Here is a 19,045-nt window from a genome sequence, read left to right as displayed (position 1 = left end):
CGTGGTTCCCGAGGTCGGTGCGCGGTGCAAACCGCGCCCACCCCGGGTGCCATGTTTTTCCCGGAGGTGCATGAGGAGCTGTGTAAAACTTGGAACGCTCCTCTCACGGACCGTTCCAGTGAAACCAGCTCCGGCTCCCTTACTTCCCTCGATGGTGAGGCAGCCAAGGACTGCGTCGAGATCCCCCGGGTGGAACGTCCGCCTGCGGTGCACCTGTGCCGCGGACGGCTACCACCTGGGGGGGGATCGACCACTCCTACCGTCCAAAGCACGTAAGACTTTGGCATCACTGGTGTCGAAGGCTTGCGATGTTGCGGGCCAGGCTGCCTCCTCTCTCTATGCCTTGGCCATCCTGCAGGTCCGCCAGGCCAGGGCGTTGAGAGGGCTCCACGAGGGTAAGGCCGACCCGGGTATAATGCAGGATCTCCGTGCCGCCGCTGACAGCGCTCTACGGGCGACTAAGGCGGCGGCACGGGCCCTGGGTCGGACGATGTCCACGGTAGTGGTCCAGGAGAGACACCCCCGGCTATACCTTGTGCAGAAGAGTGACAGCAAGGAAGTCCGCTTTCTTGATGCACTCATCTCGCAGGGTGGGTTGTTGGTAACACCGTCGAGGACTGCGCTCAGCAGTTTTTTGACGGCGAAGCAGACAGTGGCAATTAACCACATTTTTTTCACGCCGCGACTCGGCCGCCTACAGGCCTCCGAGATCTCACGTGACGTCTGCTTCCCTGCAACCCAGGACCCTTTCGACATCGGCTCCGGTTCCTGTGCCCCCACAGGCGGCACCCCGGAAGCAGAGGTCGAGGGGGAAACCTCCACCCCGTCAGCAACCTCCTCGCGAGAAGGGACACTGACGGGAAGACCCCAGGGAGAACAACATCGGGCCCGAACCTTCACAGCCACGGCTCTGATCGGTCGGTACGGGACGACTCCTGCCTCGTCACCAAAGCCGGGCCCTTGTTAGGGCTTGGCGCCCACTTACTCACTGAGTTTTCTGTTCTCCCCGGGTTTACTTGCAGCCGATCGCACACTCCACTGGACTGTGCTCGGCGAACCGACCTCACACCCTGGCGAGGCGTGAGGTCGTACACATATACGACAGCCGTCACCACTCTCAAACCGACAGTGCGTGCCGTTGTCCCGCCAGGCAGGTAAGCAGGCGGAGCAAAAACCTTCCCTCCGGGGACTCCCCGCGACATGGTTAGCTCCGCCAGCCGACGAACCACCCCCCGTGGGAATGATGAAGCAGACCGTCCCCTTGGTCACCCTGTCACAGTCCCTGGGAGCTCGAGAGCTGCCCACACTGTCTCGCTGGCTAATGAGGGCGGTCCGTCTTGGTTACTCGATCCAGTTCGCCAGAGACTCACCCAAGTTTCGGGGCATCATCTCTCCCTCTGTCAGAGGCAGGGACGCCTCCGTACTTCGGGTAGAGGTCACCACCCTTCTGGCAAAACAGGCATCGAGTTCGTCCCTCAAAACCAAGATGTTCAGTGGGTCACCACCCGCACTTCATCGTTCCCAAGAAAGACGGCGGGTTGCCCCCAAAGGCTGCGTACCCTGAACAGAGCACCTTTACAAGCTGCCATTCAGGGTGCTCACACAGAGGCGCGTCCTGACATCTATGAGGTGTCAGGATTGGTTCGTGGCAATCGACCTGAAGGACGCTTACTTTCATGTCTCGATCCTCCTCGACACCGACCGTTCCCACGGTTCGCGTGCGAGAGGCGGGCATATCAGTACAGAGTCCTCCCTTTCGGTCTGTCCCTGACCGCCCTTTCTCCCTGAGAGGAGGAAGGCGAGCGGGTACTAAACTATCTCAGCGACTGGCCTATCTTGGCACACTCGCGAGATCTGTTATGTACACAAAGGGACCTGGTGCTCCGGCACCTAGGTCGATTGGGACTCCAGGTCAACCAAGAGAGGGGCAAGCTCTCCCCAGTGCAGAGCATCCTCTTTCTCGGTATGGAACTCAGCTCTGTCACCATGTCGGCACACCTGTCCGCAGTTGTGCCCAACCAGTGTTGAACTTTCTGAAATGAACATTTTAGGCAGACAGCGGTCCCCCTGAAACAATTCAGAGGCTCCTGGGACACATGGCGTCCTCGCGGGCTAATACCCCTCGAGTTGATGCACATGACACCGCTCCAACACTGGTTTCAGAGTCGAGTTCCGAGGAGAGCGTGGCACACCGGCAGCAGGCGCATGGTGATGCTGCCCTGCTGCCGACGCACCATAACCCCTAGTCTTTATGACTTTTTCGACGGACTCAGGTCCCTCTGAGCAGGTTATGAGGCAGGTCGTGGTGACGACTGAAGTCTCCCTGCAGGGGTGCGGTGTAGTGTGCAACGGGCACGCAGGTGGGGTGTTGGACGAACCCCCGCCTGCGCTGGCATATCAATTGCCAAGAGTTGTGGGCTATGCTACTTGCACTGAGCAGGCTACGGCCTCTCGTGCGAGACATGCACGTGCTGTTCCGAGGACAGCACTATAGCTGTAGCGAATACAGATCGTCAGGGTGGCGTTCGCACACAGCAGCTAAACACAACTTGCTCGACGCCTCCTCCGGTGGAGTCAACAGGTGACTCGTTCCCTGCAGGCCACACACCCCGGGCAAACTGAACTAGACAGCCGACGTGCTTTCTCGCCAGTTTATGCCTCGTGGAGAGTGGCGACTCCACCCCCGTGCAGTCCAGCTCATTTGGAGGCTGTTCGGGTAGGCCCAGGTAAAACCTGTTCACCTCCCGTAACACCACCATTTGCCCGCTTGATAGTCCCTGCCCTCGGCACGGATATCCTTGCGCACAGCTGGCCGCGGGATGGGCGGAAGCACACCTTCCCCCCCCCAGGAGCCTTCTTGTACAGACTCTGTGCAAGGTCAGGGAGCAGGAGCACCAAGTGTTATTGGTTACACCACACCGGTCTAACCGCACTTGGCCTCAGAGCCGATGCTCTGGACAGCGACTCCCCCTGAACCATTCCCCTGACAGAGGACCTGCTCTCTCAGGGGAAGGACACGTTCTGGCATCCCAGATCAGACCTCTGGAACACCCATGTCTGGTCTCTAGACGGGACGAGAAGATCCTAAGATGGCTACTCCCCCTATACGGCTGAGACCATCACCCAGGCTAGGGCCCCATCTACTAGGCGGTTACACGCCTCTAGACGGTGCCTCTTCTCGTCCTGGTGTCTTTCTCAACGAGAAAGACCCACTGAGGTGCTTGATCAGGATTGTGTTCCCCTCCTCACGAGACTGGAGACTAACATCTCCCTTCCACACTGAAAGTGTATGTAGTCGCTATTGCCACTCATCACGACTCAGTCGGTGGAAAGTTTCTAGGGCAACACGACCTGGTCACCAGGTTCCTAAGCAGCGAGAGGGCGGAATCCGCCTCATCTCCGCTCCATACCCTCTTGGGACCCTAAGTGGTCCTGGGGAGCCTCAGGGCCCCCCAAAGAGCCCCTCGGAGGTTCCGATCTTCCTCATAGAGTAAGACGGCCCTCCTGACGGCGCTCACTTCTTTCAAGAGGGTAGGGGACCACCGAGCATCCTCCGTGTCCCTGGATTGCCTTAAACTCGGCCCTGGAAACTCTCACGTTATCTTGAGACCCAGGCCCGGATGCGTGCCCAAGAAGTTCCCACTACTCCCTCCGGGGCCAAGTGGTGAACTTGCAGGCGCTCCCCATAGGGGAGGAAGACCCAACCCGATTAGTGTTGTGTCCAGTACGTACTGGACCGCACGCAGAGCTCTGAAGCTCTGACCAGCTCCGTGTCTGTTGGAGGACAGCAGAAGGGGAAGGCTGTCTCCAAACAGAGGCTGGCGCACTGGGTCGTGGACGCCGTTACGACGGCATTCCGATCTCAGAATCTCCCATGCCCATTGGCAGTGAGGGCTCACTCCACACGGAGTTTAGCCACCTCCTGGACACTGGCAGAAGCGCCTCTCTAGCAGACATCTGTAGAGCTGCGGGTTGGGCTATGCCCAAACACCTTCGCAAGGGTTAACAACCTTTGCGTAAACCCGGTGTCAGCCCACGTCCTGCGTGGCGACATGTAGGACTGGCATCCGGGGGGGCGTATGCCTGCGAAAGCACCTTTCCACCCTCTAACAGGTTGGGTCAGTGTGCTATTTACCTTTTCTTCTTACCCGAACACATCGCTAAGAAACTGGTACCTCACCAGCCTCCCTTCTTACCCAGACACTGGTTAAGAATAGGCATTCCATCCATCACCAAACAAGCACCCCCTGGGGGCTGGCTGGGCAGAGCAGCCTTCCCCCTTAGGCCGGGATACCATGTGAGCTATCACAGATAGCTCTAACCGGACCTAGTGCTACCGGACGTCTGTAACACCCCCTCCGTGGGCTGTTCCGTCTGATGTATCCTCATGAGAATGGTTCCCACTCCTGGTAACCCATGAGCTTCCCCAGGTGGGCCTCCACCTCGCGGTTAACTACTCAGTCCGCACGTTCCATGCGTTCTCCTCCAAGGACGAGACCATACCTATATCCACCATATTCCTCCCCACGGGTAGGAGGTGGCCTCTGTAGCGCTTCTCTGATTAAGAGTCGCGCTTACCCGGTGTAAACTGATCTGGATGGCCTCTCGCCTATAGAGAGCTAAGGCCCCGTCCGTGAAAGTTACCGGTCAGGGCTGTACCCATCTTTCTCCAAGAAAGCTCTGGAACCCCCCGACCACCACACTGGAAGGTTACAGTCTCACGAAAGCTTCGAGATGACACGCCCAGGCTTGTTACCGTCGCTTCGCTAGAGATTGTGACGCGATACAGCGTTGTGGCGTTTTCCATAGGCAACCCCATCTGTCGTTCTCGACACAACGTCGAGAGACCGACAGAAAGGGAACGTCTTGGTTACGTATGTAACCTCAGTTCCCTGATGGAGGGAACGAGACGTTGTGTCCCTTATGCCACGAACACGTATCGTATTCTGCTGCAGTTTGAGAGGTCTCAGGCTCTTCAGAACAAAGGTAAGTGAATGCTGCACGCCGGCCTCCTTTTATACCGGATTTCCGGGGGCGGAGCCCGGCATGCAAATTGCATTCGCCAAATTTCATTGGCCTTTTCTATAGTAGTCAGAGTTGATTGGTTCTCAAGGGCGAACCCCATCTGTCGTTCTCGACACAACGTCTCGTTCCCTCCATCAGGGAACTGAGGTTACATACGTAACCAAGACGTTTCCTAAACTCATTTCTTATCCATAACTGAACTAATAAAGAGAAAAAGGTAATAAAATACTTAATGTTGTTTGGAAATGAAACTCCTTGTGACCAAACTTTATGGTGGTAAAAAGAGTCCATTGTGATGAGCCATCGACACACATCAGGACTATGATGCAGCAAGTTTCTAATCGAGGGGCTATTAAGGAAGACCTGTCACTTCAATAATGAAAGAGAATAAGTGGAGACTTTAGTGCTAATGAAGCGCATCCATTCTAATTAATTATCGAAGGGACATGGATTAGGAAGATAAGACATGAAAAAAGAAGATATGATTTGGATCAGATAGTTTAGAAATGTGGGCACAAAAGATAGAAAATAAGAAACTTTACAAAATGTAAGACATGTGTGAATTAAGCAATAAGAATAAATATAGTGAGAGACAACAGTGTGTGAATTGTTGGAGTGTGTTGAGGAGTAGATGTGTGGAAAATTACTGTGAGAACCCAACACGTAGTGTAGGAAGCTGTGGGAAGTCAGCAAGTTTAGTGACTTTGGTCAGTCTTATGTGTTTCTTATTCTTGGCTGTGTTCACAGGTTAAACATTGTTCAGCACAAGTATAGCACATAACAGCCTAAAGGTACCACCTTAACCTGATGTAAGACTCCTGAAAATGGTCATAAGGATTCTCACAATACCTGGATGTGACATTGAAATATTTAGGCAGTTATATTTTGCCTTCAGTATGGGGGAACAATGGGATATTTAAGATTGCTGTGAATGTTAAACTGTGTTTGCATTGAAGATGTAGCCTATTGCTATACACAGTTTAAAAGGTCAGAATTGAGTTGTGTAATAGGTAGGCTTTTGACTTAAGTACAGTAGATAGAAACTGACAAGATATAGCCAAAATGTAAAAAAATCTAAGTATGCATAATCATTTTATATTACTGTATTTGCATTTACAATGTACCAGTGTATTCTTATCAGAGATGGGAACAAGTCACATATGGTCAAGTCCAAGCAAGTCTCAAGTCTTGACCATCAAGTCTCGAGACAAATCTCAAGTCACAGTTTAGACAAATCAAGCAAGTCAAGTCAAGTCAAGGGTTTACCCTAAGCAACTCAAGTCGAGTCCTGATTAGTTTCAAGTCAAGTCGCAGTACTAAAATAAACAGAGGTTAAGTTTTTCGATACATGTTTATTTTTGCACATAAAAGATGAACTTATATACATATATTATGTATCTTATTCACATTGCTATATATGAATTATATGCATATCTGTGCAACATTAATATCTGAAAATAAAAGTGTTGCTTACACAAAAGAAATCCAGTTTAAAATGTATAATACAATCTAATTCAATTTAATTGAAAGGTCTACACAGAAATGGAAATACTTGTAACTGACAGAATGACTTAAGCATTTATACAGGCTATGAAGCTTATACTGAAAATCTGCCTATTATATGTTTTAAATATATGATGCTGTAACACTTGTGCTGTCCATTAAAGTGCACGGTAGGCCTAAGGTATTTGCATCTAGTTTATTGACTTCGATCTTGAATCTTTTTTTCTCAAAATGAACGGATCTTTTTCATTTCGGCAGAATATAAATAAAATGTATGTTAATATAGCCCAGTGATGATGAAGTTATGATGCTCTCTGCGGTGGACGCGCAATATGCACGTTTCATACGTAATACATAATCTTAGAATATTTGTTTTCTATTTGAACTGGTTTCATTATTTTACAGCACAAAACGTTCTGTTGTTATTGTGAGTATAAAAAAATGTAGACAGTTAACAGATTCGAACTATGAAATTATTCTCGTCAGTATGAGCGAAAAGTTTTAAAAGAGTTATTTAAGTGCAAGTGATCTCACCGGCGCGTAGATGTCAGCCTGTCATGTAGTACATAAGCGAGCTGCTATTCAGCTTCCACACACAGTCCACACAAACACTTGAACATGCGCACATTTAATATAGACTTTAGCCTACATGTAATAAAGAGAAGCCCTTCTTTATTTTAAGATGATTCTGAGATGAATCTAATGTTTTAAGAACTTTGGGCTACGCCGTTATAGCCAGATTCCCCAATTCATCTTATTATTAGATTAGATTAGATTAGATTCAACTTTATTGTCATTACACATATACAAGTACAGTGTAACGAAATGTAGTTTAGGTCTAACCAGAAGTGCAATTAGCAAGTGCAGGATATACAGTGTGAATAAATACAGAATACAATATTAGGAAAATACTATACAATGGGCATGTACTATGAAAATATGACAGTCGGTATGTACTATGAACAATATAAACAGAAGGCTATATACTGTGAACATTAATGTACAGGTGGTTATGAACAGATAACAATATAGACTATACAATAGTGTAAGTGACTTGAGTGTGCATAAGTTACAGACATTAGCTATTAAAGTTACAGGGCAGTAGATGAGTTGATGCGGTTATTAAAGGTACGGTGCAGTACATGAGTTAATGCAGTTATTGAAGTTATAGTACAATACATGAGTAGATGCAGTTATACAGTTACAGTGCAGAATATGAGTTAGTGCAGTTATTGAAGTTACAGTGCAGAAGATGCGTTAATGCTGTTATTGAAGTTATAGTGCAATACATGAGTAGATGCAGTTATACATTAACAGTGCAGTAGATGAGTTAGTGCAGTTATTGAAGTTACAGTGCAGTAGATGCGTTAATGCGGTTATTAAGGTTACAGTCCAGTAGATGAGTTAATGTGGTTATTAAGGTTACAGTGCAGTAGATGAGTTAATGCAGTTATTGAAGTTATATATTATGAAATGAAATGTAGGCCTACCAGTGATGATCGATGATCACATTTCTAATAATAAAAAACAACCAAGGCAAAATTAGGACTAACAGAAACAATTAATTCATTATATAAGTAATCATTTTATTACACTGACTATAAAGAAATTACTTTCTTACCTTTCCTTGTGGTTCTTGTAATGTCGGATGAAATTCGACGTTGTGGTTGTCGTGTCAGAAATCCTCGCGTTGCATACTCTGCATCTGGCAAATCTTTTTTTTTATTTTCACGGTCCAGTTCAAAGTCCTTGTAGCCAAACGTGACTATCTGTTAAACTCGACTGTTGTCTGCCATTGTAACGGCCACAACTGTTTCAAGCCACCAGGCGCATGAGCAGTTTCCTCTCTATCGTAACTGCTCTACAGTAATTGGCCGTTACACCTAGTTTGACGTGGTTTGAGTTGAGCAGCGTTAAAGGCACAGGCGCTGTAGTGCTGCTGAGTCACAATACTTATTTTAACTAATTTCATTACTTTACTTTACTTTATTAAAAGTTCAAGTCATTGTCGAGTCTTCCATTTAAAGTCAAGTCAAGTCTCAAGTCACTTGCTCTGAAGTCAAAGTCAAGTAAAGTCATTTTCTTACTTCAATCAAGCAAGTCACAAGTTCTGAAAATTGTGACTTGAGACAGACTCCAGTCAAGTCATGGGACTCGAGTCCCCCACCTCTGATTCTTATGCCACAAAATATTGGTAACTATAAGGGTTGGGCCAATTGACGATGCAGAGCCGGCATCGTGATTCAAACAAAGTTTTCACTTTTTTTATAAAGAAGACGTACGCGTGTCTGCGCAGCTCTGATGGCCTTCACATAGTTCGTAGTGGGCAAGAGATGTACTGCGAACTGCGGACCCAAGCCCCGCCCCCTGATATCATCATCCATCACAATGTTTTAATGTAGCCATGGTCCGATGCTAATTTGGTGGACATCGCCCAACCCTTGTAACTATATGTATATAATAAAGGGTAAGGTAATGTTCAGGGTTGATAACTTTTTACACATAAGTACATAGTATGAACATGTAGCCCAGGGCTGTAAAACAAAGCTATCCTTCTCTTTTGCAGTGAAAGAATTTTAAGTTCCTGAAATTTGTTCACAATAATACACATCAGACACAGATATTTGGTCAGAATATAAATTCAGTTTCGAATTGCAACCAACGGCTCACTCCACCCCTACCTTTGAAGCACTATGGTGGCTGACACAGGACTAAAATCTTGTCACGTTTTCAGTTCTTTGCCAAATGAGATAACGTATTTTTGAAACGCACTCTGTAGCAGATTTTTGTTTAAGGCTACTGTAGAAACAACATGGCAAATTTGATGCAAGGGGACCCACAATGTACAGTAAAAAGAAATAGCTCATTTTAAGATCATAAAAACATAACACTTCAGCATGTAAGGACTTTATACAGCTCTGAAGACATAGTTATGTATATTATATTGTGTCACTATATCCTCCAAAAATGGCACAATTGACCTTTAACACATTGATGAATTAAAGAAGCCTGCTAAAATGTTGGATTGTTTTGACATATTAGCCTCATGCCCATAATTCACCACTTATTAGACATCTCTGGAAGTTAATCTCTTATGCTCAGCGATAGCTTGCTATATTGTTAGCCTCTCCAAAAATGCCTACCCTTCCTTTATTCTTGTTTTTCAGTGTACTTTCTATAAAACCATTAATGATTAATGCAACATTGAAATTATTGCAAAGAAACAAAAGTATATTTATATGGATTTGATGAGGCTAGTTTAGGTTTGACTTGGAGTATCTACAGACTCCTACTTTTCTAAATCCCACAGAGGTCTCAATAAGCACAGGCAAGCACTCTCCCTGTGAATTCTCTCCTTTCTATTGCTCTCTCCAATTATCTCACTATCTATCTTCTCATTCCTCTGTCCTTTGCTCTCCACAGTGGGATAGTATCACGGAGATGGATGAGCTAAATCGGCCCATCCACACCTTCCAGGTGTGCCACGTAATGGAACCCAACCAGAACAACTGGCTTCGTACCAACTGGATACCACGTCAGGCTGCACAGAAGATCTACGTGGAGCTCCGCTTCACCCTGCGAGACTGCAACAGCATCCCCTGGGTCTCTGGCACCTGTAAGGAGACTTTTAACCTCCTCTACTATGAGACAGATGAGCCACATGGTGCGAATGCTCATTTCCATCCCAACGACTACGGCAAAATTGATACCATTGCCGCCGATGAGAGTTTTACGCAGACAGATTTGGGTGATCGTGTTCTGAGGCTCAACACAGAGGTACGGGAGGTGGGACCAATAGCTCGGAAGGGTTTCTACCTGGCCTTCCAGGACGTGGGTGCATGTATCGCCCTTGTGTCCGTAAGGGTTTATTACAAAAAGTGCCCGTCCACTCTGAGAAACCTAGCCGCCTTTCCGGACACCATACCACGGGTGGAAACCTCGTCATTGGTGGAGGTCAGAGGGGCGTGTGTTGAGAATGCTGAGGAACGGGACACACCCAAGCTATACTGTGGGGCGGATGGTGATTGGCTGGTGCCGCTAGGACGTTGTGTCTGCAGCATTGCCTATGAGGAGAGTGATGGTCTCTGTCTTGGTAAGTTAAGTCACTATATCTTGCTTCACTTTCTCTCTCTCTTTCTATGCTATCTTTCTTTTTGAGTGACTAAGAAAAGGGGAATTTGTGACAGTAGGTGAAAAAGATAAGAGAATAATGTTGTGATCCAGTGATGCAAGTAGTTCTCCTGTATGGAAGGGTACAATGCTGATAGAGACATCAGTGACTGACCTGGTTCAGGCTTCAGCAACCTGTGGGGAGGTTCTCTGTACATGTGAGAGAATAGGAGATGACACTGTGAGTCAGTCAAAACTCATTATTATAACTGAGCGTTTCTGCGATTCTACGAGTTCGTTGAAGATGATGTAGTGTAAGAGGCACTCATTTTAGCAACTTTGCTTCGATTAATTGTGAGTTCATTCTTTAAGAATTATCATTGGAAAATTTAAAAAAATTATTCAGATCCTGGGTTGGGGGTGTGTCATTTGTAGCAAACTGTAATGAATTGTAATATATGTGTAGTGTTCAAAGAATGCTGACTATGCAAAGTGGTTTTATGCACATTATTTGCACTGTTAATGAAAATAAGGAGATAAAGCTTATCAGAATATATTCATTTAGGTAGTTTATGAGTTGACAGGCTTGAGTGACCTTACTCAATTTTCCATCAGTCTCTGTGGCAGCGTGATCTAATGCTCATCCTTTGTGCTTCACCGGGTGAAGTAAAAATGGTGAAATGAGAAATTTCCGAAAGATCTGAAGTAGAGGGGTACCAATGGCTTGTTGTTTAAATTTAGAACCAGCAATATCCCATAACCCACTTACATACTAAAACACATATAAAAATAGTTTCTCACTAAAAAAAAACATAGCAGGATACTTTAAACAATAAAAGCACTTGATGAAATAAAAAAATGTGTACAATCAGATGAGTATTTCACAATCACTCAGAACAAAAAAACCCTACATTTTAGAATCACAATTTCTACATATCGTTGCTGTCCGTCATAAACCCTGGATGTCCAAATTCCCAGTTTTTCAGGAAATACTTTTAAAATCATTAAATAATTCACTCAAAGTTGACAAACATTTTTTATACTTTTATCAGTGAAATATTTCCATAACCTAGTTACAAACATAAAGAATCAATAATAATTATTTCTGAAAAGAAAACATAAAAATCACAAAAGTTAATGATACAGAGGACAGCAGCGATATGCAGTTTTTGATCTGACTCTGACATTTTTTAAACCATGAATTTTTTTAACCACCCATTGAAATATCATTCTTATAATTGTACACCATTGGAGCCCTGCTGTCAAAATGTCATTTTTGTGCTCTCTATTACCTGCCTGTGCCCATTTCCTGCCCCCTCTGTGTCTTTCTTTTTCTTCGTACATTATCTAAGCAGATCACTCCTCAGATTAAGGCAGCAATCGCACTGGCACCTGTCAAAGCCCTAATCAAATCTCCAGTGCCAGGGCGGCTTCCACTGCAAAGTGAATTCATAATCAGCTCTTCTATGCCCATCAGAGGCCAGTTGCTCAGCATGATTCAAACTCTTTCTGTGTTTGTGTATCAGGAACAGAAATAGATATAGAATATAAGCATCTACAGTGATACTGGGGTTATGTTTTGGGCGCCTCCTACTGTAATAGCGGTTTATAATCTCGCTAACCACTGCTAGCCATTTTCACTGCTCTGCTAGAGGAGCCTTGGCACACTCTCTTTGTGTGTCATTATTTTTGCCGAACATATTCATGATGTTGTTTAGCTGTAAAGCATATCATTGACTCAGGATTTAGGACTTCAGAAGACGTTAACAAAACTGGTCAAGAAGAACTTCCTGTTTCCTGTTTTCACACCACAAAAAAGTTTGAACAAAATATAACAAATAGAACATTGAACCAACTCAAAATGTTAAATGAATGTCCTTAAGATTTAACTATATGTGTAAGATTCAAAAAAAAAAAAAAAAAAAAAAAACTAGAAGTGCTTCGGGATCAGCATTTTCATCTTGGTAAGTGGACTATAGAAGGAGTGTGTAGTATATACGTTGTGTTACATGCAAGTGTAACATGTAGAGATAACTTTAAGTAATATTTAAAACCTTGAATTCTTTGAACAAGTGGCACATAGACTGTATCATTTTTGGCTCAAGGTATAATGCAAGTTAACAATTCCAGTTGTTGCTGCTAACAGAGTAGAAATTACCCACATTTTTGTTTTCAGGAAAATAAGAACACAAAAAGTTAATATTGTGTATTTATAAGGGCATAATATGTATATATTATTAGTCTGACAAATGTTCTCAAGCTTGCAAACGTTGCTTCCTAGCTCTGCACCTCAAAGCTTTTTGTTTATTTGGGATTTTCATGGATCTTTCAAGACATCTTTCCTCAGCCTTGATCCTGATCAGTGCAGTCTTATACCGGAAAGCCTGGAAACCGGAAAGGTCCTGTAGTATGTGTCTTTTGTATCTTGTGCCAGATCTCACCTTCATACACCTGTTGTTTCCGTTATACCAACAACTGTCTGCTGTTTGCTCACCTTCTCTGTCGTGTACCAGGTCTCTGTTGTGTTGCATCAATACTCCTTTTACCAGCTGTGAGGGATCGTTGGTAAAGTACACACCGATCACGTGTTCTGACTTAAAGTTTAATTTGCCCCAGGACTGAAGGAGAAAAGAAGGATAAATTGAGCTTAATTCCAGTTCGGCCTCAAAATCCTTAGCCTTGTGGAGCCAGGACATTGACATAAGGTCCGATTCACATTTCAACTCCCTGCCAAGTATGATGAGGAGGATTTAGGTTCATTGTTTTTCAATGTATGTTGGGTAAACCACTAGGGTTCTTAAAGAGATTGACAAACAAGGTCAACCTGCTTCATCCTAGACTGTGCTGGACGGCATAGCTCACTGTCCGAAACACAATGTTTAGTCTCAAAGATACAAGTTTTATTTGCCTAGTTTTACAGTGTGGTGCTCAAAATGATGAAAGCTACCAAATAAAAAAGCCAACAGAGCTGTTGTCCATTTATTCAGACGGATGGCTGCTCCAAAGGGATAAAAGAGTAACACTGTGACAAAAGAGAAGTTTACTCTCAGTGTCTTATTTTAGTACATTTAGGGCCTGTTTAGAAATGTGGCTATGTGAAAGCAAACTGAACCAAGTAAGAAATGCCTCATTGTAACAATTTTATAAACAAAGTCCTTGATTTATAAATAGCAAACAATCTTCAGATCTGAAAACTCCTCCAGAAGTCAAACTCTGTTCAGCTTAGACCAGAATGGAAATGTATGCTTGGCTAATAGACAGTATGCCACTGCCAACAGCAAGTATGGTAGCTTTCAGGCTCTTTGAAAATTTGGCAGCTAAGATTTTGAAGCTGAAGATTTTAAATGGGGTGAATAGCAACCGTTCATATTTTTGGTTATATATGGAACTGAACAACTTCATCAGACTGAATCAGACTTTTTAGAAATGTTTAAATCCATTTGTTTGAAATATGGACTTTGGGATTGTTGTGTTCCAGTTAAGCTACAGTTGGGACTGGCCCCATTTCTGCATCTCTGCATGCAGCTAGCAGCTAATTACAGTCATTTGTTAGATTCACAGCTAATTTACTTCTTTCTTCTATTCTTTTGCTCTCTCTTCCGCTAACTTTCTTTTTCTGCCAGTCTGTCTCTGTCTCTTTCTCCTTTTCTTCCCCTCGTTGTGCATTTTAATTAAACCATCTGCTAAATAAAGCCATTCCTGGCATTCAGGCAAACTAGCCTGACCCACAGTGCAGGATCCTTTCTGCAGGACTGTGACGATCTATGAAGCTTTCCTTTGTTTCTTCAAGTGTAGCCTTCACAGCATCAAACGTCTCTTCCCTGTCTGTGAGGTCATTAAGGCTAAAGAAACAATGAAAAGAACAGAATGTACTTAATGGAGCGTGGACTTCACTTTCTTTAAAAAAGTGCTGGGGACAGTTTCAGACAAAAAGAAACTTTTTAATTTAATTAAATAACTTGTTATTGCACCAGAGCAAGAAAATTCTGCTTCGAGTGCCTTTTTTTTGCATGTTCTGTCTGGTTTTTACCGGCTTCCCCCACAGAACTGGAAACTCTCTGTAATCCCAGTAGGGATATGTGGTGTAGAGGATGAAAGGAACTTATTTGTATTTGTCAAGTAAACTATGGTCAACTGGTAAATGCAGAGATCTGCATTGCCGGATCTGTGACTTAGTTGGAAAAGTGATAATGCTCACTTTAAAGGTATATTTCAGGCTTGATATGAAATTTCTTTTATGAATTACTCACCCTCAAGTCGCCCCACAATTGTAAAACCAACTGTTATAATCGTAACACAAAATGATAATAAGCTCAGAGAGCTTTCTGACCCTACCATAGACAGCAACACTATATACACTCAAAGTGCAGAAAGAAAGTAATAAAATAATCAATGCGCCTACCGTGGTTCAACCTTTTTGTGCAAAGTAAAGAGACACATGCACGTGGTACAGACACAGGAGCCCTGTGTGAAGAGCACATGTGTGAGCGTTCTTCATCAGCACCAAATGCCTGTGTCGCATGCTCTCGTTGATGATTTGTGTTCAGAAGATGAACAAAAGTTCTCATGGTTGTGGAAAAACTTATCGGTGAGTAATTCATGACTGAATTGTCATTCTTTGGTGAACTATTGCTTTAATATGAGATCTTCTAGGTAAGATCTCACCTAAATATTACAACAAAAAAAATGGTAGCTTGGGCGCCAAAAATACTCTGTAAAATATCAGTTTTGTCCTGTAAAGTTGCACTTTTCCCCTGTTTTTGTAAAATTTGTGGTCTTTTTCTGTAATTTGATGGTTGTTGATCGTATTTCAAAAATAGACTATTAAATATTTCCACCGGCTAGGGCGCCAGAAATATACAGTAAAATTAAATTTGTCCGGTTTTTCATGTAAATTTGCAGTCTGTTCTGTAATTTGATGGTGATTGACCGTATTTTGAAAAATCTGGACATTATACTTGAAAAATCTGTTAAAAACAGTACATTTCTGTAAAATATGTTTTTTACAGTGCAAGCTTCTGATGACCATTCACCAAGAATGAAGATTACAGAAAGTATTTAAGATGGATAGGAATGATTAGTGAGCATTATTTTTTAATTATCTTTTGGTTTCTTTTCACCTTTCACTGGACATCAATTTTTTTTTTCTTCAGTTTTTCTCTTTCTTTTCTGAGCAATCAGACCCTCTTCTGAATTCTGGACCGTACTCCATATTATGCAGCAGAACACAAGCACTAGCAAAAACTTTATGCTTTCTGTCCCTTTACTGTTTTACCCCAATTACAGAGACAACTCAGAATATCTCCAAATCCTGTCACTCAGAAGGAAACTTAAGAGTCAACAGACTTTCTTTATTTCTTCTTTTTGTCCTCCTCTGCTGTTTTTTCCCCTTCTTCTTTCGACTGAAACGGCAGCTGAGTGGACACCAGCACAGCAGGAGATGCCATAAGAGTGTTTCTCTCCTTTCTTTTCACTTTTTTTCTTTTTGCTTAGTCATATTGGGCACATGAAGCTTCAAACGCTTCTCTGAATCTGAAGGTGGAGATGCTCTCTTTTAAAATATTCATTCTAAACTTTATTCTTTGTTTAAGCAGTGCAGCCAAGGTGAAGGGGAACGAGAAATGCTTACCGCTTTAGTTTGTGCTGTCACTCTAGAGATCTGCAGCAGATATTTCATGTTAGAGAATAGTAACAAAACTAGGTGTCAATATTTTGAGAATATAAGCTTCAGTGTGCCAATGTAGAATAGGAAAACTGACCACAAAACATTGTCAAATGCAATATGGGTATCACAACATTTTTAGAGCTTAAAAGAACTCTTTATTAAAGCTGTCATTTACATCTGTATGCATATAAGACTATGATATAAAAACAAACAGTAGTGACAATTATTCCGTGGGGTGTTAAGTGAGACAGAGACATTAGAAAAGATGCACAGCTATGTTGGCAAGACAGGAAATGGACCAATAGTGCATAAATTACTTTATTTATTTTGAAAAATGCTGTCAACATGAACCTCATAGTGAATGTCAGTACTGCATAGTGGAGTGAAGATGATCTCCTGATATGTTTGATAGGTGATATTTAATCCACTCTCTGGACTATTTTAGAAGTTGATTACCTTTAATGCAATACACATTGCATTGTGGGATACATTATTCTGCACGGTGGTAAACCACAAAGGCATTTTATAATAGTACAGGCTACTAGTAAGGATGGTATTGTCGTAGCTTTTCAGAAATGTAGCAATTTTATTACATATCTTTAAGACATTTAATAACTCTAATAACTAATTTAAGTTGATTACTATCAATGGAACACTCCTTGCCGTAGGACGTCTGTTTTCTGCTCAGACTTTAATTCTCTGTGAGTGGAATGATGCGAAAGAAATGTGCATTCAAACATTGTTTACCTCCAAGCATTTGTTTGCTGCTGAGTGTGTATTTATATTTAACCAGACACAGTTGCTACATAATAACTTGTTTGTTTTCGTTCCCCTCATCTATCCAACACCGCAGCTGGAAACTAGTCATGTACAGATGCGGACACACACCCACAAACCCGCAGCATGAGCACATGCACCCTCAAGATTTAAGATTCCCCATGAATTCCATATGAAATCCATATTGTCAACTGACGTATTATGTGAAGCAGTTCTGTTCTCTTTCCAAGCTCTTTGCGTTGATATTCTGGAGACCCAGTCAAGCCCTCAAAGTGATGAACGGCTGGCCACAGGCCACATAGCTCCCCTATCCATTATTGCAGCGTCAAACTCACATCGTTCATCATGCTGATCTGATGTGTAAATATTAGTAGCAGTGTTTAGGGATGGAGCCGTGGTGCTGAGTAACATCAGGAGAGAATGAAACAGACTGCCAGACAGGCAAGGAGAGAGAGAGAGAGAAGCAAGCACAAGATACAGAGCAACAAAGTTTTCTGGCCTGTCAGGCGATGCTGAACTTGGTGATCTGTTTGTTTATGTTTCGCAGCTGCTTGGTAATGACCTACAACTTCTGCTACTGGTGATAGATCAAACTCCACCTGATAGAATGTTTGTCAAGGCTCATTTAATTTCAGAGGCTGGAGATTTAAAGGTTCAGAGTTCAGTGTTGTGTAAATTATCCGCTTGCAATACCTACCTTATTGGCCTTACTCACCATTCACTTGTATTGTATGGCAAAATTTTACAGTAAAAGTGAATGCTGATCAAAATTAACAGTCTCTAACATTTTCCCTTTAGAAAAGCAGTGCATTCACTTATAGTCGGCTGGGGTTTCACATGCCCAGTTTCATTTATGTACACTGTAAAAAAATAACATTAAATATATTTAATTTTATTGGAAATGGCCATTACTGTAGTTACTTCACTTTGCCATTACTTTACATTTATTTTACAGACATTTCCATTAATTTTACAACACAACGCTATGCAACGCAACATTTTAAATACACGTAAAACAACTTTTAAAAACTCTCCTTCATATTCCTTCATATTTATAAAATATATAGTTCCCAATTTTTAAGGATTTTTTTCTTTAGTGTATTTATTTATCATTGGCTTTTTTAGATAAGTTAACAATGCAGAGTTACAAGGAATGTTTACATAAAGTGTAGGGAAACATTATCAGGTGTAGTCCAGACTCAAGCTTGCATTGCCAGCGTACAACAACACAGGTCACATGTGCCAATGTCTGCAGCATTGGCTCCAACCACATGTCTGGTCGGGATGATCCTGCTTTTAATCAGTCTGTCGGTGGAGTACCTTTGAGTGAGAAACATAATACTTTAGATCAGTCGAGTCTACACACTAAAATGTTCTACCATTAAATTAACTCCTTTAGAGTAGAATTTAACTGAATAAAACTATGTGGGAGTGAATTTAACCTTGCATGGATTGATTAAGCATTAAAGATGTTTCCTGGATAGATGTGTGCCGTCTGGCTCCTCTTCTTTCTTCTCCTCACCTCTTCTCACTTGTTTCCTAAATAGACTTGCACGGATGCCTCTCATTTCCTCTCATCCCATCTCATGCTCTTTTTATTGTGTTCTTCTTTTCACTTTACTTTTACATGTTAACTGTCTAGTTCTTCCTGTTTCCTATCCTCACATCATTCATACCTGTTTTCTGGATAGACCTGCACTGCCTGGTACTCTCATCTTGTCTCGTCTCGTCTCCTACTCATTCACTCCTCTTCTTGTACCTGTTTCCTGGATAGACTTGTACCCCTTCTCAGATTATTTCTTCCTGTTTCCTGAATTGACTTGCTAGTCTCTTCACCTCCCCTCTCCTATCACAATTTGTACCTGTTCTGCACTCTCTGCTGTAGGGCCATCCATCACAGGCAGCGCTGCATTGCACAAACAAGCTGAAGTGCTGCTCCATCCTGCCCCTGCAGAGCTTTCATGC

The 19,045-nt window shown here is 43.2% G+C and overlaps 1 protein-coding gene across 1 annotated transcript in view; it reads left to right on the top strand.

Moving 5' to 3' along the window:
• epha6 (eph receptor A6) overlaps positions 1–19,045 on the top strand; it is a 95,502-nt gene that overhangs the window by 20,247 nt on the left and 56,210 nt on the right. Inside the window, exon 3 of the mRNA XM_056771767.1 lies at positions 9,952–10,621. Within this exon, the coding sequence (XP_056627745.1) occupies positions 9,952–10,621 (670 nt within the window). The remainder of the gene's footprint in view (positions 1–9,951; positions 10,622–19,045) is intronic.

This window comes from Triplophysa dalaica, chromosome 2 (assembly GCF_015846415.1).
Source record: "Triplophysa dalaica isolate WHDGS20190420 chromosome 2, ASM1584641v1, whole genome shotgun sequence".
NCBI classification, from domain to species: Eukaryota; Metazoa; Chordata; class Actinopteri; order Cypriniformes; family Nemacheilidae; genus Triplophysa; species Triplophysa dalaica.
The sequence above is the reverse complement of the archived record's forward strand: the minus strand, read 5'-3'. Positions and strand labels throughout refer to the sequence as shown.